General features: G+C 45.0%; 1 protein-coding gene across 2 annotated transcripts in view; it reads right to left on the bottom strand.

The window, feature by feature from the left end:
* Positions 1-22777, bottom strand: part of ccdc180 (coiled-coil domain containing 180) — a 152800-nt gene extending 130023 nt beyond the window's left edge. Inside the window, exons 1-5 of one of the 2 annotated variants that reach the window (XM_038781765.1) lie at positions 22565-22777; positions 16058-16182; positions 11951-12141; positions 8637-8725; positions 6278-6387 (exon numbers count right to left, since the gene is read on the bottom strand). In XM_038781765.1, coding sequence (XP_038637693.1) covers positions 6278-6387; positions 8637-8725; positions 11951-12141; positions 16058-16117 — 450 coding nt within the window. In that variant the 5' untranslated portion in view covers positions 16118-16182; positions 22565-22777. The remainder of the gene's footprint in view (positions 1-6277; positions 6388-8636; positions 8726-11950; positions 12142-16057; positions 16183-22564) is intronic. The other variant, XM_038781764.1, reaches the window with a different exon arrangement.
* Between the last annotated feature and the right edge of the window lie 35 nt (positions 22778-22812).

Below are 22812 nucleotides of genomic sequence, written 5' to 3'. Positions count from 1 at the left end.
TATGTCCCGCATACCCCATCTGAGTTTGTCTTGCCCACGAGACCCATCGCCTACTCTCTTCATGTTTTCCACCAAACCGTTGACCATGAAACCCTCATATTAGCTCATAATGTTAACTAATTCCTCTTTTCAGGTCCCCTCTCTTTCAGGTCTGCTGGCATGAGACTAGAATGCCGATTGGTTGGCAAGTGGACTCTGATTGATAAAGACGTTACCATTGTCACAACACCCTGGGCGTGGTCAATTCCAGCCCCACTTTGTTTTTCAAATTTAGAGTACCCAATTATTTATTTTACCAATTAAGGGGCACTTTAGCATGGCCAATCCACCTAACCTGCAGATCTTTGGGTTGTGGGGGTGAAACCCACGCAGACACGGAGAGAATGTGCAAACTCCACACGAACAGTGACCCAGAGCCGGGATTCGAACCCGGGTCCTCAGCGCCGTAGCCCCAGTGCTAACCACTGCGCCACATGCTGCCCCACTTGACCCGGAGTTGCAACACAGGTGAAATTAGATTTTATTTTAAATACCCACGGTCCTTGGTTGAACCCAACTAACTACAGTCACCAGGCTTGTAACTTTACAACACAAGTAGCTTCTTATTATGTAAAGTATTATAAATAAATTGACAGAAAATATAACTGACTATCGACTACCCCTTTCCCAACACCCCCTAAGTACCCCACTCTTCACACAGACAAACAACACAGAGGGGAAAGGATGGTAAAACGAGAAAGAAATATTCATAAGAATAAAAGGAAAAGGATCTTTGATGCACTGGGATGACTTCTAGTCAATATCTTTTTGAGGTTCAGGCTTTTGTTTTGGTACTTCTTCCTTTTAGGCTTGAGATGGTTTTGTCTGGCAAGGCTGTCTGTTTTCTCTGCAGATTCAGCATCATTTCAGGTTCACAGCAAAGGATGTTCCAGGCACCCACTGCTTTCAGAACAATAGAGCAGTTCTTTCACTTCAGCAAGCAGGAGTGAGATAGAGAACGTACCTTTCATTTCCATGGTCTAAACACGTCTACTACTTCTCTCAGAAAGCATCATGCAGCATGGGCGATATTCATTATGCACTTTCAAGAATTGGATAACATCGAACATTAGGGGAGGCTGCTGTTTGGGAATTTGGTGGGAGGATAGGATAGTTGTTGATATGGGAATTGACATTGTATTCATTACTGCTTATTGTTTATTGTTGGTGGGTGTAAATTTGGGAGAAAATGTGAAAAAGGGAAGAATAAAAATATTTATTTAAAAAAAGCATCATGCAGGAACCAATCACTGATCATTGTCAGGCCGAAGTCTGTCCCTGGCCAACCCACTGGTTGCCAGTTAACCAATCAAACCGACTCCCTCCACAGCCTATTCCTAAGGTCCACCCGGTGCCAAAGAGCCTGGCTTCTCCTCTCCCAAACATGAAACCTAGGAACACAGTGTCCTGGCAATCAGGCTGTTGAGTCTCCTGCTTAAAGGCACCCCAATTATGGGTCCACAGACCAAAACAATAAAATAAATGGGAACAATGGAAACAAACAGGAAGGATTCTTATACCATGGAGAATGCACCATGGAGCAATGAACTGCCAAATGTTTGTTTAAATGTAAACTAGGAAGCTTGACCTGGATTGGTCAAAGCCCCATGATCGAAGCTAAATACATTGTCCTGACTAATCAGAGTTAACCAATCAGCACTTGCTTCTCATGCAGTTTAAATTATTGTTCCCTGTATAATTGGTATTCTTGCAAATTCTATCCTGATGACGATAATATGAAAAGGTTCAGCAGCATGAGTGGGATTTACTGAGCAATTCGTCCCGCGTTTCAAGCAGCGAGAGGCAGCCTGCCGTTGGCTGGCGGTGGGATCCTCTAGTCCCACTGTTCTAAACGGGGTTTCCCGTTGAATGCATCCAAAGCCACCGGGCAGCAGGACCAGAAGATCCTGCCGGCATGAGCGGCCAGAATATTTTGCCCCATGCCTCTTCTTCCGGCAAAATAAATTTACTTGTTATTTTCTGAATCTTAATTGATACTGATGTGGTCAGGGGAGAGAAGCAAACTGAATTCATGTATTAGTCTTGCCATCTGTCGAGAAGCAAAGATGCTTTAATTTCTGGCACAGGCTATGGTGTGTTTTCCCAAACCCTCTGTTTGTGACGTCAATTTTAAATTGACTTGCAGCAAGCTCTCTTTAGGGTTGCATCAGAAATATTAATGGCCGGAGAAATTCTCCTTTCCCCCTGACAGCGTAACCTCACCCGACGGCGTGGGATGGCTTCAATGGGAAACCCCATTGACAAGAGGCGAGAGTGGAGACTCTGCTGCCAGCGAACGGTCCCGTCACCGGGAAACATGTGGCAGGGGAATGGAGATTCCCACCCATTGTTTATTTATACATTTAAACCTGGGGGTGGTCATCACAACTGTGTAGGCATACATACACACACGTGCACAAACACAAACAAAAGAGATAGGGTGGCAAAGAATTTTACAACTAGGAACAACTTAAAACAAAGATCTGTTAGTTCACATGAATGTCCCGTGAGGGTTCCTTCACATAGGAGTTAAAGTTCAGACGGGTTCAAAGAAGGAGTTGCAGAAATCCTTTAAAGTTGCTAATGATGCATCAAGATGCGGAGATTTGGTCTGCTGTACTGGCGATGGCAGAACTCTCCCAGAGAACCAGGCTTCAGGGATGTTTATGCCCGAGGTAGGCTTTGTTTTCAATCTGGAGTCCTGCTTTGGTGTTGACAGGCTGAATGTTAATAGCAGACTGCCCTGGAACTCCATGAATATAACATTAAAACTTTCCAAATGCAACAGGAGCTGAGCATTTATGGTGTTGCCCATTGATAAGTCAGTTTCAAGTTAACAATCAGCTTCTATGTCTCTGGTCAAAATGTATTGTTTACCTTAGGAGATAGATAGCTGCTATTAACACCTCTGCATGTATAGCAAGTTATGATGTTATGCTGTATGCGTCCGGGCTGGCGAGACAAACTGCTTCCTGTCTCTATTTTTCATTGATTGTAATGGGTCCACACAATGATGAGGATTGAATTTTATCCTGTAATTACTATTGAAGGTTTCCAGAATTGTAGCAAACTTGCATATTTTGTGACCAAAAGCAGCCATGTTTTTGTTCTCACAAAGTCAATATTTTAAAAAGCCGAAAGTAAGATTTGACTTGCACAGTTTATGACCTCTTTCATATCTTGTTGATATGGCTGAAACAGAAACTTGAAGAAAAGCAAGACTGCAAAATGTGATCTTATCAATGCCCTGGCCATGGAATTGAAGACAAATAGAGTACAAATAACAACTCATGAATTTTAAAGGTTTCTTGAGATGTGCCTGGCAGCTAGCTGATTAGTCTTAGTGGGTTGTGCAATAATGTAATATCTAATACGTTGCTTTAGCTTAATAGAATTTCAGGCATATCATAGGTAGGGGTGGATCAGGAGGTCAATTTGAGTGTGGAATATGGTGGTTCCACAATAATAACTAACAATGCTGCATTGGCCACTAGATTTCTCTTGCCCAGCCTGCTTTCTCACAGTGTTTGTCTGTACCATCCCATTCTTGAAGCAATTTTGCCGGCGGTCAGTTCAGGGGAGGACCTTTTTGATTGATTGATATTCATTGTCACATGTACCGAAGTACAGTGAAAAGTATTTTTCTGCGGCCAAGGGAATGTACACAGTACGTACATAGTAGACAAAAGAATAATCAACAGAGTACATTGACAAATGGTACATCAACAAATAATGATTGGTTAGTGCGGAACAGGGGCCAAATAAGCAATACATGAGCAAGAGCAGCATAGAGCGTCGTGAATAGTCAGGGACTGTTTAGCACAGGGCTAAATCGCTGGCTTTGAAAGCAAACCAAGAGGACCAGCAGCACGGTTCGATTCCCGTAACAGCCTCCCCGAACAGGCGCTGGAATGTGGCGACTAGGGGCTTTTCACAGTAACTTCATTTGAAGCCTACTCGTGACAATAAGCGATTTTCATTTCATTTCATTTCAAGGGAACAGTGCAGTCTGAGAGAGAGTCGTTGGGGAGTTTAGAAGCTGAGGCGAAGAAGCTGTTCCTATGTCTGGATGTGCGGGTCTTTACACCTCTGTATCTTCTGCCTGATGGAAGGACCTGGAAGTGGGAAAAGCCTGGGTGTGAGGGGTCTCTGACAATGCTGTCTGCCTTCCTGAGGCAGCGGGACGTAGCATCATGGTTAGCGCAATTGCTTCACAGCTCCAAGGTCCCAGGTTCCATTCCCGACTGTCTGTACGGAGTCTGCACGTTCTCCCTATGTGTACGTAGGTTTCCTCCGGGTGCTCCAGTTTCCTCCCACAGTCCAAAGATGTGCAGGTTAGGTGGATTGGCCATGATAAATTGCCCCTTAGTGTCCAAAAAAGTTAGGTGGGGTTACTGGGTTACGAGGATTGGGTGGAGGTAGGGCCTTAGGTAGGGTGCTCTTTTCAAGTGGGGGTGCAGACTTGATGGGCTGAGTGGCCTCCTTCTGCACTGTAAATTCTATGAGTTGCAGACAGAATCAATGGGAGGGTGGCAAGCTTGTGTGATGCTGAGTTCACCACACTCTGCAGTGTCTTGCGATCTTGGACCGAGCAGTTGCCATACCAGGATGTGGTGCAACTCGATAGGATGCTCTCTACGGCACATCTGTAGAAGTTTGTGAGAGTCGATGCTGAATTTCTTTAGGAACTAAGCTGTTTGTATGGGAGCAAAGCTGCCTGGAGGTGGCCAGGGAACCAGTGCTTCAGGGGGCCTTTGAGCCCCTCCCGCCCAATTACCTGGCCATAGCTGGGGTCACTACAAGAGCACCCTCCCCTCCACAATCGTTGCCCAGCAGCTGTGGCCATATTTTATTTCAAAGTTAAAGTTGCAGAGAGGGTGCCTCAAGATGGAGTTGCCCAATCTCTCCTTTACCTGCTAAAGCAGGCTGCAGCTCCTTCCATGCTGGAGCGCCTCCTCATCGACTCGTTTCCAGAACAAGCACATCATCCTAAATTGGATGGCCAACCCACTAGCCAATTCAGGCAAAATTACCGACATAAAATAAAAACAGAAACTGGTCGGAAAGATTCGGCAGGTCTGGCAGTACATGTGGAGAGAGAGAGAGAGACAGCTAACCTTTCAGGTCGATGATATTTCATCGAGCAAAATCACTGTCGGGTGACGGTCCCTGACACAGTGTGGGGTCAGGACCTCCATTTGGCTCTCTGTCAGAGTCCTGATCCAAAATGTAAAATCCTGCCCTGATACACTGTACTGTCATGATGATTCACTGTGCAACACAAAACCCTGAAGCAAAGTAACTAAAGAAAACCAAAACAGAATTAAACCTTTGCAACAAATTGATGCTTCAAATCAACACCAGGAATCCCCTTGCAACCAACAGAATAGAAAATGCCATACTCAGGGCACGATTCTCCGATGCCGCATGGCATCGGGAAAGCCGTCGTGAACCCGGACGAGTTTCACGACGGTGTCGGAGGCCGCTCCTCGCCCCCTATTCTCCTCCCCCCCCGGAGCGGTGTTGCGTGAATCTCGGCCGCCGGGCCTTGACGCCAGCGACGCCTAAGTGACATCAGCTGCGCATGTGCAGGTTGGCCGGCTCCAACCCGCGCATGTGCGGTTGCCGTCATCCCCTCCACTGCCCCCGCAAGACATGGCGGCTTGATCTTGCGGGGCGGCGGAGGGAAAAGAGTGCATCTCTTAGAGACGGCGGCCCGACGATCGGTGGGCACCGATCGCGGGCCAGTCCCCTCACGAGCATGCCCGTGGTGCTCGATCCTCTCTCCGTCCCCCATAGGCCCCATACTTACCTGTCGCGCGCTGTTCACGACGGCAGTGACCAGGTGTGGTTGCCGCCGGCGTGAACCGGTCCGGTTCATCAGGCCGCTCAGCCCATCCGGGCCGGAGAATCGCCGGTCACCATGAAAAACGGCGAGCGGCAATTCTCCGAGCGGCGTATCGAAAAAAGCGACACGCCATTTTTGGGGGGTTGGGAGAATCGCGGGGGGTGCCAGGGCGGCGTGTCGTGATTCGCCCGGCCCTCCCGTGATTCTCCCACCCGGCGTGGGGAGCGGAGAATCGCGCCCTCTGTCTTTAGGTTGAAAACCCAAGCATGATGTTATGGTATGTGAATATCGAAAATGAAAGTAACATACAGGTGGAGGCTATCCCATATCTCAGAGTATTATTACAGAAAGCATTATGCCTGCTTCCCTGATGGAAGAAGAATTCCATACCTCGCTGATCATGGCCAGATCTTCTTCCAGTTTCATTATTGTTGCCTCATGTTTTTCCTGTTTATTTGCCATTAGTTGCTCAATGATGCTGGAACCTATCTTTGTGGGAACTACAGTTAAAGGAAAATATGTTTAGCAACACATTGTGCCTTGAGCAATATTAGCAGTTTGTTCTCTTATAGATTTCAAGATTTGAAACTTCCACAGCAATGAAGGGAATTGATAACAGTTCAAGTAAAAGTGAGAAAGTTAAATAATATATATACTGAATCTTTCATAATAAAATATTCCATTGTATTTCACCCACTTGCACCGATTGTTGTAACATAGACAAACAAGGCAGTTATCTCTGTGACAGGAATGTCACTCAAGTTGCTAAGTGAATGTCTAGCTAATTTGTTTTTCCTTGAAATGGAGGGACGGAGGTTTGTTGGACAGGACATTGGCAAAACTGTCTGCCCCTTGGACAGGTAGATGGGCCAACCAAAGACCACAACTATGGATGGCAGCTCTAACAATGTAGCATTCCCTCAGGGCTAAACTATGTGATGCATTCAAACTCTGGTGCAGATCTCTAAGCTGCATCCTTCTGACATGTGGGCAAATAGATAAACAATTAAGTCAAGGTGAAATTTAGGAATAAGTCAGATATAATAGCAGGGGAGAGAAGTCAGGTGGATCTTATTCACACAAAGAATAATTCAATTTTTTTTTAAATTTAGAGTATCCAATTATTTTTTTTTCCAAATAAGGAGCAATTTAGCGTGGCCAATCCACCTAACCTGCCCATCTTTGGGTTGTGGGGGCGAAACCCACGCAGACACGGGGAGAATAATTCAATTTTGAAGCAATTTAACATTCAAATGAACAGGATAAATGGTGTCAGGCAATAATTGGATAAAATTCTGGAGAGTAGGGGATTGAAGGATATGGTGAAAAAGTAGGTTACTTCATTAATAAAGGATGGGGCCTGTGGGCCTTTTTCTGTCGATGTTATCTGCACAAATTTTCCTTTAATTTTATTGCATAATAACATGTTGTAATTGCTGTCCAGCCAAATGTATCCATGTGTTTTATCATTTTGATTCAAGTACATCTGCTGAATGAGAGATCTGCATTTTTGAACACTCTAGCCAACCTTAAGGTTGGATTATATCTTTTCAATTACTTCCTAGTAAATTCATAATCAGTTCTTCAGTAGGGAAAATTTTAAATCCCAGAGGAGAAGCCTCTGGTGCCTGCCCATGATCTGCATTACGCAGCTTGATTCACTTTAATTGCTGGGCCTCATCAACATTCTAAGATAAAAGTAAATTACTGCGGATGCTGAAATCTGAAACAAAAACAGAAAATACTGGACAATCGCAGCGGGTCCAACAGACTGAGGAAAGAAAGCTTTGACAAAGAGTCATCCAGACTTGAAACGTGAGCTCCCTTTTCTCTCCACAGATGCTGTCAGACCTGCTGGAATTGTCCAGTATCTTTTGTTTTCGTTTCTTATCAGCGTTCTGTCAGCCAACTACCCATCTGAAAAAGGTGGGCAGAGGCAGTTTTCTTGCTATGGGTCTCTGCAGGTCAGGAGGCAAGAGATCACCTGATACGGAGGTTGCGGGTTTGGGTTTGGGGAGGAAGGGCAATCTGCGGAGGGGGTGTGGTGCTTTGTGGAGCCAGGAGGAGCACTCAAAGATAAGTCTTAGGGGCCTCATTGCCAGCTTTAACTGCACAGGTACCCCACATGGTAGCCAGCTAAAATAGGAAGCTAATTTAATTATAGAAATTAGTTTCCTGTTGGAATCAGGTTAAGAAATCTGTTAAGTAGCATTAAAATAGTCATGGGATGGAAAACAAGTGCAGCTTTATATATCTCCGGGATGGTGCAAAGGAATGCAAAAATCAGGTACAAATTGTGCTTCTTCTCACTATGTTTGCTGAAAAGTACTTCTGTGTGAATGTCAAAATGAAGACAGGGTCAGGCACAAAGCTGACCCGAAGGCCCGACATTCAATGTTGGCCAGTGCAGTTCCTGCTCTTATCCTGAGCAGCGGTCGGGTCACTACAATTTTGCTTCAGTTTCTCTAAGCTAAGGCAGAGGAAAGTGAGTCAGTGTTCCTGTTGGCCTTTACCAGTAAGTCTGTGGACATCAGATGAGAATAGAATCATGAAAATAGCCCACTGACTCCCGTTGTCTGGAGTCACATATCAAGACCATTTGGGTGAAAGGCTAAAATGCAGCCAGTGTCTGTGGAACGGTACCCAGTATGAAAATCATACCTTCAGTGGCTAGGGGGGGGAGAAAATGCGTGGAAAATACCCATTAAAATGACTATGTCCAGAATACGTCAGATCAAAATATACTTACTTATTACATCAGGAAGACCTTTCACCTCCATCACTGCATTGTTCAGCTCGACAACCTCTTTAGGTTTGATAGCTGACAGGACTGCATCTCTGCAATGTCAAAATTCAACAGCTGGAAAAGGCTTGGATTGTGTTTTAGACATTTACACTTACATACCTCTTATATACCTCAATTGCTCATATATCTCTTTTGTGTAATCAAGGGCAAATAAAAGAAGAACTTGCGTTGATATAACGCTTTCCACAACCTCGGGAGTGTTTCACAGCCAATTAAGTACTTTGGAAGTGTAGTCATTCTTATAATGAGCAGAAGGGTAGCACCCGTTTTACACATAGCAAAGCCACACAAACAGTCGTGAGAGAAATGACCAAATAATCAGTGTTACTGGTGTCAGTAAAGGCATAAATAGTGGCTAGGACACCAGGAGAAATCCTCTGCTCTTCGAAGGGAATCCATCAGAGAGGACAGGCAGGATTTCAATTCAACATCTCATTTAAAAGACTGCAGCCTCTGACAGTGCCCCTGGTACTGCAGTGATATGTCGGACCAGATTATTTGCTCAATTCTCTGGAATAGGGATTGAGCCCAAAACCTTCTGACAGAGGCCAAGGGAGAGACTTGGGAGGTCATTCTAACCCACCATTGGTGGGAAGGAAAACTGACTTCCCCATTCCGGTTCAATTCCTGCCCGCCACCACTTTAAGTAGAATTTATCTTTAGACTTCCATAATACTTGAAAACTGCGGTCCAATTCTGTTTTTTGGACCCAGGTGGCATTTTAACCACTGACTGAGAGGGGTGTTCACAGCCTTGTCTGCTAAGTGAAACCTGAACTGCAAGAAGCTGTGGTCCGGTAATATAAGTGCTACAACTTTCCTTAGTCGCGTCAAGAGGTCTTACAGGGAACTACTGCAGCCTCTACACATCCTGCCCAGGAGACAGCTGGCAGCTGACCAGTTGCCACTTTCTGCCTGTTTCACCTGGGCAGCTGACCACTGAATTATACATTATGCCCAGGAGGCAAAATAGCATGGGCCTCAAATTGATGATGTCGGAGTGGTGAGTGGGGGATTGGTAAAGAAAGGGTGAGGGAAACAAACGGTCCTGAGGGTGATGGAATTGATATTTGTTCCATCCCCACCTAATGATCTGGAAGAAGGAACTGAAGGCACTGTTGCTAAGTCTGCAGATGATACAAAGATCTGTAGAGGGACAGGTCGTATTGAGGAAGCAAGGGGGCTGGAGGAGGATTTGGACAAGCTAGGAAAGTGGGCAATGAAGTGACAAATGAAATACAATGTGGAAAAGTGTGAGGTTATGCACTTTGGAAGGAGGAATTTAGGCACAAAGGGACTTGGGAGTCCTTGTTCACGATTCTCTTAAGGTTAATGTGCAGGTTTAGTCAGCAGTTAAGAAGACAAATGCAATGTAGCATTTATGTCAAGAATGCAAGACCAGGGATGTACTTCTGAGGCTATATAAGGTTCTGGTCAGACCCCATTTGGAGTATTGTGAGCAGTTTTGGGCCCCGTATCTAAAGAAGGATGTGCTGGCCTTGGAAAGGGTCCAGTGGAGGTTCACAAGAATGATTCCTGGAATGAAGAGCTTATCGTATGAGGAACGGTTGAGGACTCTAGGTCTGTACTCGTTGGAGTTTAGAAGGATGAGGGGGGATCTTATTGAAACTTACAGGATACTGCGTGGCTTGGATAGAGTGGACATGGAGAGGATGTTTCCACTTGTAGGGAAAACTAGGAGCAGAGGACACAATCTCAGACTAAAGGGGTGATCCTTTAAAACAGAGATGAGGAGGAATTTCTTCAGCCAGAGGGTGGTGAATCTGTGGAAGTCTTTGCCACAGAAAGCTGTGGAGGCCAATTCACTGAGTGTCTTTAAGACAGAGATAGATAGGTTCTTGATTAATATGGGGATCAGAGGTTATGGGAGAAGGCAGGAGAATGAGGATGAGAAAATATCAACCATGTTTGAATGGGCCAAGTGGCCTAATTCTGCTCCTACGTCTTATGGTCTTATGGAGACATGCTGCAAGTTTAAATTCCCACCCGCAAACCCCCCACTCCTCGGGTGGAATTCTCCAGCACCCCCATGGCAGGTTTTCCCGTGGCGGAGGCAGCTCAATGTTGGTCGCCGGCAGGCTTTTCCGATCCTGCTCAAGTCGATGCCGATTTACATTCCTTGCCCATTCCCCGATGGAGGGGGTCAACTTCGGTGGGACCAGATCTCCCCAGTTGGAGGGGCTAGAGAATTCCACCCTTAATTTTCAAGCACTAAACTCTACACACGGCAAATATCAGGCCAAATGGCAGCTGCCCACCATCTTCTTAGGGGCATCCAATGACGGGCAATAACTTCTGGATGTGCAAGTGATGTCCACATCCCGTGAATGAATTAAAAACATTGTTTAAACTTAAACCCTATTATTCAAAGTAGCCCAACTAAATTGGTTCCATTTATAGGTCTTGTGGATTTTTGCATCAAACATCTTTCCCAAAACAAAGTAAGTGACGAATGATGATGACAACAACAAAAATGAGCAAATTATAAAATAATTTGTTTACCACTGCGCATCTGGAAGCTTTAGCACTGCCTGTCTTCCTCTGTTTGATAGTTTGCAGGTCACACCTGTGCCCTCTACAATGGATATTGCTTGATGCTCAGCAGTTTGTGGGAGCCAGAGAGTGACAATTAGGCTCAGTGCCCCAATTAGAGAAGAGTGCACACAGTCAGGGTCAGGGTTTCTGACCTGTAACATTGTTAACTCTGTCCCTCACGCCGCAGATGCTGCCTGGCCCGCTGAGTATTTTTGCAGCATTTTCTCTTTTTAATTCCTTGTTTTCTGATCCTTTCTCGAAGCGGGTTAAGCTGTGACACCTGGTGAGGCCTGTGTCAGGTTCAGCTGTGGAGCTCCCACAATTCAGTCACCTGCTGATAATAGCGTCAAGGCTCACAGGAAAAGACAGGTGGCTTGGGCCGAGTATTGGAAAGCTATTGCCTATTAAACCCAATTTCAGACTGAGTTTGTGATTCCAGGGGAAATGGGGGAAACAAGAAGGAAGAACACTGAAAGACTATGAAATTATACAGTGCAATAGGCCAAAAGTCCAAATTTCATGGGATTCAAAGACAGTTGTTGGTCATGGAATCATCACTGTTATCTCCTACTTGAAATGATAACAAGAGGTCATTTGAAACCCACTGATTTAGATTGCTGCCTCATCAACTATCCAGGCGGTACCCATCAAAATTAATCTACCTGTCAAAGTATCAAACTGAGATTGACTCTACGCAGTTACCTGTGTAGCACTGGATTTTCAGTGAAGCCATCGTTTAATAATCCTTCCATCCACAGACGCTGACGATGTGAGATAACTTGTCCTGTCGGTGTGTCCAAGTTCCGAATAATGGGAATTCCCCCACTGTCAAAGGGAGCTCCATGGTGCTGGGATTTTCTTCTTGTTTCACCCAATGTACGGACAAGTTGAACCTTTACAAATGTGAAGTTATTTTTAAAAATTGAAATGCACCTTTTTGAATGCAAGAACTGGCACAAAGTCAAAAACCCATGGAACCCCTACAGTGCAGAAAGAGGCCATTCAGACCATCGAGTCAGCACCAACCTCTGAAAGCACACCCGGCCTAGGCCCACTCACCCATCCTCTCTCCGTAACCCCACCTGACCTGCACATCTTTGGACACCAAGGGGCAATTTAGCACAGCCAATCCGCCTAACATCTTTGGACTGTGGGAGGAAACCCAGAAGAAACCCACGCAGACACGGGAGAACGTACAAACTACACACAGACAGTCACCCAAGGCCGCAATTGAACCCAGGTCCCTGGCACTGTGAGGCAGCAGCGCTAACCACTGTGCCACTGTACATGTGCCACATTATTCAGGCTGGTGATATTATAAAGTTTTGCTACGATCAAGATGAAAGATATGGAACTGCAACTCGTTCTACTTCAGTACCGCGGCTGCACCAGACTTCTGTTTCACACATTAATGAGGCCTTAAGTGGGCGATTAATACCCATAGGAGGGTCTTATCCTGTCGCTGCCAGCATCCACCCAATGGCCGGGAGGGGGAGGGGACTTCCTGGAGGTGTCCTGCATTCAAAGAAACTCAGTATTTGATCAAGGAATCCAGTATTAGGAAGTGGGGTGTGGGCAGCCCGTGCCCTTGCTGCTGACACACCTCCTCACGGTCCCCTCCCTGTGACCTCCCATTCCATCATCGTTGCCTAGGTCTCTCTGCAATCCAAGGCCTCAGGTATGTGAGTAACTGGCAGTTACCTCTGTTCTGCCAAGGGGGGGCACTTTTGAGCAATGCCCAGCTTCTGATTGGCTGGGAGCTCTTGGGGGCCGTCATCAGGGATTCTCCGTCCCATCGCCGAACGCGATTTCGGCGTCAGGAATCGGAGAATCCAGTCCTACTTCTCTACATGTTTATCCTATCAAACCCATTATAATCGTAAATACTGGGCAGCACGGAGGCACAGTGGTTAGCACAGCTGTCTCACAGCACCGAGGTCCCAGGTTCGATCGCGGCTCTGGGTCACTGTCTGTGTGGAGTCTGCACATTCTCCCAGTATTTGTGTGGGTTTCGCCCCCACAACCTAAAAGATGTGCATGATAGGTGGATTGGCCATGCTAAATCGCCCCTTAATTGAAAAAAATGATTTTTAAAAAAAAAATAATCGTATTATTCATGAGGTTGCCCCGCTTTCTCATTTTTTCTGAAGAGTCTGTCCTGATAGATATAAACCCTTAGTTTCAGTATCATTCTGGTAAATCAATTTTGCATCTTCTCGAGGACCTCTGTATTATTTCAGTAATATGGGGGCAGAACTGTTCACAGACTAATGTGGTTGAATCAACGGTTTAACATAATCAGCTTACTTTTTCTATCCCAAACTGTTGCTATTTTTATGACCTTATTTAACCTTCATCGCTACTTTCAGTAGTTATAGACTGTGGCCTCAAAGGCAAGGCTGACTCCATGTTGCCACCTTTGATGCCCGGAACAGCATCGTTACATGTGCTAAATTGGCATCAAGGTGCCCCATGATCAGAATTCAACTCCCGCATTGGAAGACTTTTCTCCATTCATCCTGTTCACGTCCCCCACCCTCCTGATTCAACCAAGGACAGAGAGAGAGCAAATTTCTCTCAATTTGTGGGGGGATATTCTAGTCTCAACATCGAATTCAAAAACTTCAGATGATTAGATCTACCCCATCTCAACCCCTTTGTTTGCATTCCATCTCATTTTACCTGTCTTTTACCTGTTATTTATTTCTTGTCTTTCTTTACGCATGTATATTCCCCCCCCCCCCCCTATCTTCTCCCCCCCTCTCCTTACCTTTTCTCCCCTTTGCATCTGTTACTGCTTTTCCCATGATCTTAATTTCTCTACTGTTTGGCCTTTCATGCCTTTTATTCTCTCTGGGGACTGCCATTAGCACTCTTTTCCCTTGGTTTCTGTGGCTATGACTCATCTTTCATTCCCTCACCCCACGGTATAAATATCTCCCACTTTCTATGCCTTTTAGCTTTGACAAAGGGTCAACTGGACTCAAAACGTTATCTCTTTTCTCTCCCCACAGATGCCATAATGAGATTTTCCAGCATTTTCTCTTTTGGTTTCAGCTTCCAGCATCCACAGTAATTTGCTTTTCTCCGGAGGATATTCCAGGTTGAATCCTGGCGAAAAGAACAAAAGATGTCCTGCCGGTGCAGACTCGATGGGCTGAATGGCCTCCTTCTACACTGTAAATTCTATGAAAACCCTATGAATACTGCATCATTTCTCCCTCTCTCTCTGATATTGGAATTTGGATTACTCTGATGATACTGATTGAAATTACTTTAAGGCTTATCCCCCATTTATTTTTTTATTGTTAAAGCAGCTCAGTACAGTGACCATTCTTCCAATATTTCAGCCGCACATGTGACACAGATCATGGAAAGCAATTTGAGACTTTTTGCCTGTAGCTTTTTTGACTTGCTTTGTAATTGTTCCATTTGTATGAATTCAGCTTTACTCATTCAATCACTATAATAACTGCCTATTTCATCCACTCTGTCAAAAATAATGATGATTCCTCCACTCATGGCCTCTGTAAATCATAATGTGATTGTTCCATCGAACCTGCTCTGTCAAGAAGAGGAGTGTATTTTGACTGATTGTCACTAAGAGTGACTTCTGTTCTAGTTGCCTTTGAGGCCAAAGTTTATATCTACTGAAATCTATCAATAACTGCTGCCCTTGCCTAGAAGCTCAATGAAATCGAAATCTGCTCATATAACTCAGATTTATCTTTTAAGCTTTCCAAACACAGAAAGGCTGGTGACAAAAGCTGAACCAACACATCGTGGAAGATTATAACCGTGCTAGTGAGCAGGAATCAGACAAGGTTGTGATTTTTAAAAATTCTTTCATGGAATATGCAGGAGGCTGACAAGGCCAGCATTTGTTGCCCGTCTCCAAATGCCCTTGAGAAGGTGTTGATGAGCCACCTTCTTGAACCGCTGCAGAATGCGTTTAGATACACCCACAGCGTCGTTAGGAAGGGTGTTGCAGGATTTTGATCCAGCAACAGTGAAGTAACGTGATGGTCAGGGTGACCTGTGCTAAAACGGCATTCAGAAATGTTCTTTCTGTATTTATGCATGTCGTTACCTTAATTGCCAGGTTTACTGCGGCGCTGGAGTCGAGGACATCGAGGGAATCTCATCTATGCTATTTCATGTCCCAACCCACCCCCGCCTAAGAACCCACTGGGAGGGAGGGTAGAATTCTGCCCCATGAGGATCCAATAAGGATACAGGACAGGTCAGTCTTCACGTGCTGCGTGCGTCATCAGCAACGTCACAATTAAAGTCGGCCACTGAGATTGAAATACTGGGCCTCAGGGCATTTGGTACCAGAATGAGGCCAGATACGTGAAATATGAACTGTTTGGTACAAAACTAGATACTTGTCCACCCTTGAATTAACCGCTCACGCCAGTTCAGTCCTGGGAACATAAGAACAGGAAAAGGCCATCTAGCCCCTTCAGCCTAACCCGCCATTCACCACGACCATGGCAGATCTGCAACTGCACTCCTCAAATCTGCCTTTGCCCCTATATCCCTTAAAACCCTGGTTACCAAAAATCCATCAGTCTCAGATTTACAATTAAGAATTTACCCAGCATCAACTGCTGCTTGCGATAGAGACTGCCATAATTCCACTACCCCTTGCATGTTTCCTAACTTCATCATGAGCATTTCCTGCCGATCCCAGCTTCCGCGTAGCGCATTCACACCTGGAGTTATGAGGCAGAACAGTCATTACAGAACTAGCCCTCCAATAAGAAGCACTGTGTTTTACATTATGATTGGTCATTTTGTTTTTACCTCAGCATCAAAGATCTGCCTGTAGACTTTTCCACTGGGTACAACACGAACTTCACCCATGATGAAAAGGAGCGGTCTTCAGTCATATAGAATGAATTAGCATTGGGCAAGGAAACTTTCTGCTTCTGCAAGGGAGGGAAAGAACATTATTAAAGAGGAATCCAGATCCAGAGGAAAATATAGGCGATAACTATTGTGCTGTTTAAAAAAAGAGAAATACTGCATGGCAATACTTCAACAATTTTATATCTGCAATGCTTCATCTCCAGAAATATAAAAGCAGCGTTAACAGTTCTTCAGAAACTTTTGACTTCTTCATATAACCCAATTATAACACTCCCATTATCCTACAGGTTTTCAAGTAGGGATCTGTGGATCCTTGAGAGTCAGTATCTTTATCACCTTAAAGGTTGCAATTTTGTGCAATAGGAACCTGGTTTAACACTGTGGGCTAAACAGCTGGCTTGTCATGCAGAACAAGGCAGCAGCAGGGGTTCAAGTCCCGTACCGGCCTCCCCGAACAGGCACCGGAATGTGGCGACTAGGGGCTTTTCACAGTAACTTCATTGAAGCCTACTTGTGACAATAAACAATTATTATTCTTATTATTATATTATTCTGTGGTTCAACTTGGTCTGATTGGCAATCCAGTTATTGAATCATGACCCTGGGTCAAGTCTTGCCTTCCAAGCACCACCATATCCAGGGCTCTGGATCCCTACTCCATCTGGGCCATTGTTTCTGTTGCAAATCTCTATGTATATATATCTTGCACTCAGCATATCAAACACACTTCAGATATCCCACATGGCAACAGAAACAAAACACAGCTAATTAATTTTTTTAAGTGTACAAAAATAGAAGGACATTCATCAGATTTGCAAGAATACCAATTGTAAAGTAAACAACAATTTATACAACAGGAATGCTGATTTTGTTGGCAAGTGGACTCTGATTGGCAAAGATATTGCCATGGAGAATATACCAGGGAACAGTAAACTGCCAAGAATTTGCTTACATTGAAAACCCGCAGGTCGACTCTGATTGATAAAGAGGAATAAACCACAGAAAGTAACAGCCTCAGGCCCATTCATGAGTTTGCACAATATAAAGTGAGTAATAATCTAATTAGGAAAGTCATTATCTCACAGGATGGCTTTGATGCCTCCTATTTCAGCATCCAGCTTGAATGGTGAGCAAATGGCATGTCTACGAGATTGTCAGTAAGGCCAATCTTATAGTGCGCGGAACTCTTGGAACCGCAACACCTATTCCAGTGAAAGTAGGCTCGCAGCAGACTATTGGCAGATTTCTCAACTACCACCTCAAGGAAAAGGAGCTCATTTGTCTTCTCAATTTCAAATGCGCAAATTCAAGTCCATCAAGGTGCGTAAGGAAATTTTTACATGCAGCTGCAGATTCAAATATAGCAAACATATCTACATATCAGAAATATGCAAGAATTAGGTTAGGTTTCATTCCATAGTTGACACATTTCCCGTGGAAGCCAACAGAGCTGGGACTAGAGGGGTTCCCATGGCAACAGCATCTATTTGGGCATATGTGGTGTTGTTACAGCTGAACTGAACTGCATGAGTTGCTAAGTTCATAAAGCAATGAATATAGATTCAGACAATGGTGATATGCCTCGATCTCCATGATACAGTGATGTGGTGCTGTAACTTTCTTGAGTGAATTCACATTGGTAAATAGACTAACAATGTTGAATGAGCACATGGACACGGCATTGCTATCGAAATGCAAGTCCTGAATGGTCTTTACAATCCTTCACAATATATGTGGAAAACTCACTCAGGACTGGTTGTCGCAACTCAACCAACCACTTGGTCAATTCATGTTACGTAGAACCAGTCATAGATAAAATAAGGCAGCCCATGCAAACCCGAACGCAGAGAGCCGCGAGGACAAATCCGATCATATATACCACCGCCTGGCAGCTCGCTACTCTTACACAAGTCCAATGAGCATTTTTGTAACTTGCTTTTGAGCAAGGTTCTCTGGTCATGCTTGGCGGAAGATCCAATGGATACGAATTTTGACCCGGCATTAAGAATGGCAAAATATTTCGTTAAAAAGTCACACTGGTTAAGGATGACTACTCCAGTCCCAATGTCACGTTTGTAGATATGTATATCTGGGTTGGCCTTGAGGCCTCACATTGCTATCGGACATTCACATTTTATGTGAAAATCAGCCAAGTCGTTCATTTTCTTGCAAAGTAAACAAAAATGTTGCCACAGTCCCAGAGGACCATAGGCTGCTCTCCCTTTTTGAGAGAGAGCTGACTAGAGGTGATTTAACCTGATGGTCACCACACCTTAGGTGAGGGGCAAGATTGAGAAGACAGGGCCTACCGGTACAGGAATTGAACCCAAGTTGTTGGAGTCGCTCCACATCATATGCGCTAGATCAACTAGGCACACTTTCAAGGATTCAATGTCTTCAATGGACTTTGGTTTGTGGAGGGTAGCTCCACAAGTAGAGGAGTTAAACTCAGCAAATACCTCTTTCTGTTTTATGTGGGACAAAGACACACCAGAATTGAAGGACAGATTTCTCATTTTTAGAGAGTTCATAGTCAGGGAAATGTACTACATGTTTGACGGTGTCATTGAGTGTACTGCCAAACAGCTTCCACATGTGTATTTACAGTCTGGGCCTCTTTCAAGCAGGTATTATCGATGGTGTGGTCATGTATTGAGGTAATATAGTGGCACAACCAGATCAAGGAAGTTTGCTTGCTTCAGACCATTGTAGGGTCGCATTGTAGGGGAGAGCGTAAGTTAATAACCCTACTAACAAACTGCTCACTCTCATCCTGCATAAATGCTCTCTTGATCATGGAACTGTGACTCACTTTAACATTATCAGTATGCTTGGAATTGAACACTGGCACAACCTTGGGATCTAATACACTCTCTGAGGCTCATGGAGACATCACTTGCTAAACAATCCTAACTGTACTGACAATTACACTGTCAACCAATTTAAAGTTACCAGTCGGGCCCTCAGTGTGGCTCACTTACAAGTGCTAGAAGCAACATATATTCAGACATAGGGCTCTGTCCTTTGCAGACAGGAGCATTGTCCACACATTGAGCATTTGTCAGGTAAACAAAAATTTTGAAACAGCCATTGCCCGGTTCATTCCCCATGGCAATGCCTTAGCCAATCAGAGCCGACCGGCCTGGTTTGAATTTACACAAAAGCTTGGCAGTTCACTGTTGCCTGGTGCATTCTCCATGGCAACACCTCTCCCAATCAGAACCCACTTGCCAGCAATCTCTTCTCATGCAGCATAAATAGTTGTTCGCTTTGCAATTGGTGTTCTTGTGAATCTGTCCTGATGATGTCAAGAACAGACACAGCATGCCCCTTTTTTCAATACTTAAATGCAATTGTTGAATCTGGAACATAAAGCTAGTCTCAGTAATGGTGACCATGATAACTATCATCAGTTGTTGTAAAAAAAAATCTGGTTGATGAATGCTCGTTAAGGAAGGACATTTGTTGTCCTTACCTGGTCTGGCCTATAAGTAACTCCAGACCCACAGCAATGTGGTTGACTCTGAAATATCCTCTGAAATTATCTAGCAAGCCACTCAGTTCAAGAACAATTATTATGGGCAACAAATACTGCTCTTATCCTTTGAAAGAATTAAAATAACATTTTGATTTAGCGTTTGGAGACCAGAATATGGCCGTTGATATTAGGCTGGCATTCACCCGATACTCGAAGGAGTGATCAGTGGTCCATTTCGGGGACGGTGGCATAGTGGTATTGCCACTAGACTAGTAAACCAGCAACCTAGGGTAATGCTCTGGGGACAAGGGTTCAAAGTCCACCACTGGAATTAAAAGTCGAATGATGACCATGAAACCATTGCCAATTGTCGTAAAAACCCATCTGGTTCAATAATGTCCTTTAGGGAAGGAAATCTGCCATCCTAACCTGATCTGGCCTACATGTGACCCCCAGATCCACAGCAATGTGGTTGACTCTTAACTGCCCCCTCAAGGGCAATTAGGGATGGGCAATAAATGCTGGACCAGCCTGCGATGCTCACGTACCATGAATGAATTTTTTTTAAATTGGTAGGTAGTATTCTTGCCTCCGAGTTAGAAGGGTAGCTTCAGATCAAATTGCCCCAGCAAGTGAAGGTCAGAGTTCTGACTCTGAGTACTGGATTGAGGTTCAGATGAATACTTGTGTCTGATGAGTGTGCGGATGTAAAGGATAGATGGTCTTAGCCCATTTGAGAGTTCTGTACAGTAAAAGTAAACATTGCAACAAAGAACCAGGGAAATAATCTCAACTACTCTTCCTTAATAATTGGCTCAGGAATCTTATGTCATACTAGAGCGAGGACCTACCCTATACATATGGCTATCCTATGATGGAACCATCAATTCAGCGAACACCTGTAGTTGGATCTGAACAGAGGCTTTAATACACTTACAACAGAGCCAGCCTATTCGTCGTTGAACTTCAGATGAACTGGCTCTAAGGCACTGATCTTTATACATCGGTCCCAGGGGGAGGAGTCCTGGGCGTAGCCAAGGGAAGAGCCCAGTACAAACTCTCGCGTACTCCCAGAGCGACTCCCCCTGGTGGTCGGATAGTGCAACTGCACTTACAATGGTGGATAGTGAACATATATACACGGAGTTATATTGGCAACTATATACAGCATTGATCTTACAACGGGTAGATAGCGAACATATATACATGGAGTGATATTGGCAACTATATATAGTGTGAATCACATTCACCACATCCTAGTCTTGCCTTAAGTAGAGGAGCCAAGCAATTTTCAATGCAGAGAAATTTCCAACAATCCTGTACTGATGTACCTATTTAGATTGCTTCCCCGCAGGGAGTCTCAAAGCAGTAACCTCAAAGGGAAAACTCAGGTTTGCTCATAGACATCACGGCTGTGCTTCAAACACAAACACAAACCAGAAAGAAAAATCAACATTGGTTGAGAGCTACTCAATTATTCCCACTCCCCTGCCCTCTCTCTACAGCGCTGCAAGCCTTTCCCTTTCAAGCGTCTATTCAATTTCCATTTGAAGGCTATCATCGAATCTGCTTTCACCATCCTTTCAGGCACAGTAAATTAAGAATCTGGAGGCAACTCAAAATGCATGGGGTCAGGGCGGAGGGAGAGGAGGGCAATAAAGGAGTCCGTAAATAAACAGCTCCAATTTGGCTGCTGTTATGCATGATGTGTTGAGACATGGAGTCTGTGGTGATTGTCGCTTTAAGGGCAACGCCCTTGCTCTTCTGGATGAACCTTACTCTGTTGTGTTGTCCTTAAAGGGGCAGTCACCACAGAGGAGCAATAATTTTAAGAACTTATCTGCTTTAAAAACTACGTATCCTCTGACTCAGCAAAAGTGATGCTATAGGGGGTCACATGGAATACATAATTATATAGAACACACACAGAAGCAAGCCAATTGGCTCAACTAGCCAAAGCTGGCATGTTATGCTCCTTAACATCTGCCTCCCACCCTCTTCATTAAATCCCATCTTCATGTCCTTCTCTTTCTCCCTGATGTACTAACCTAGCTTCCCCTTAAATGCATCCAAACGATTCACCTCGACCGTTCCCCGTTCAAACGACTCGCTGCCTCAGGAGGTTTCTCCTAAGACCACGGCCGGGGCGATCATGTTACATTCAAGAGCTGTGGCGGGGGAAACAGGAGTTGACATTTTGAGTCCAAGGTGACTCTTCCTCAATTCGGAAGAAGTCATATTGGGCATGAAAGGTTAACTCTGTTTCGCTCTTCACAGATGATGCCAGCCAGACCTGCTGAGGTTTTTGTAGCACTTCACAGAATCGGATCGAATCCCGACAGTGCAGAAGGAGGCTATTCAGCCCATCAGGTCTGCACCAACCCTTTGAATGAGCACTACGCCCATACCCACTTCACCCTGGAACCTAACCCGTACATCCCTGGACACTAAGGGGTAATTTAACATGGCCAATCCACCTAACTGGCACATCTTTGGACTACGGGAGGGAACCCATTGCTCTGTATTGAAAACACCCTTCATAGAACATAGAACATACAGCACAGAACAGGCCCTTCGGCCCTCAATGTTGTGCCGAGCAATGATCACCCTACTTAAACCCACGTAACCCGTATACCCGTAACCCAACAATCCCCCCATTAACCTTACACTACGGGCAATTTAGCATGGCCAATCCACCTAACCCGCACATCTTTGGACTGTGGGAGGAAACCGGAGCACCCGGAGGAAACCCACGCACACAGGGGGAGGACATGCAGACTCCACACAGACAGTGACCCAGCCGGGAATCGAACCTGGGACCCTGGAGCTGTGAAGCATTGATGCTAACCACCATGCTACCGTGAGGCCCCTATTATCTTCATAAAATTCAAGTCCTCTATGTTAGATCCACAGGGTTGACGCCCAGTATAACTTGGCACAGTCTTCATCACTCAATGGCCCACCTTAAAACAGACATTGATTACTCAGCCGCTCCTCTTGTGATGAGCCGCAGGCCACCACACTTTGGTTGAAGTGAAGGGATTGAACTGCAGCCTGTCTAATTTGCACCGTTGCCCCTGGCAACGCGGAGACAACAAAATCCCCGGGAGAGACGCGGGGGCGGGGCCTCGACTGGACTCTCGCGAGATGCGCCGTGCGGGCGGGGCCAGCGGCCAGAGGAGGCCGGGGCCAGATCTCGGGCGGGTCTCTC

The sequence above is a fragment of the Scyliorhinus canicula genome, chromosome 21, assembly GCF_902713615.1.
Source record: "Scyliorhinus canicula chromosome 21, sScyCan1.1, whole genome shotgun sequence".
In the NCBI taxonomy this organism is placed as follows: domain Eukaryota; kingdom Metazoa; phylum Chordata; class Chondrichthyes; order Carcharhiniformes; family Scyliorhinidae; genus Scyliorhinus; species Scyliorhinus canicula.
Note: the sequence above shows the minus strand (reverse complement) of the source record. Positions and strands in the feature narration are given on the sequence as shown.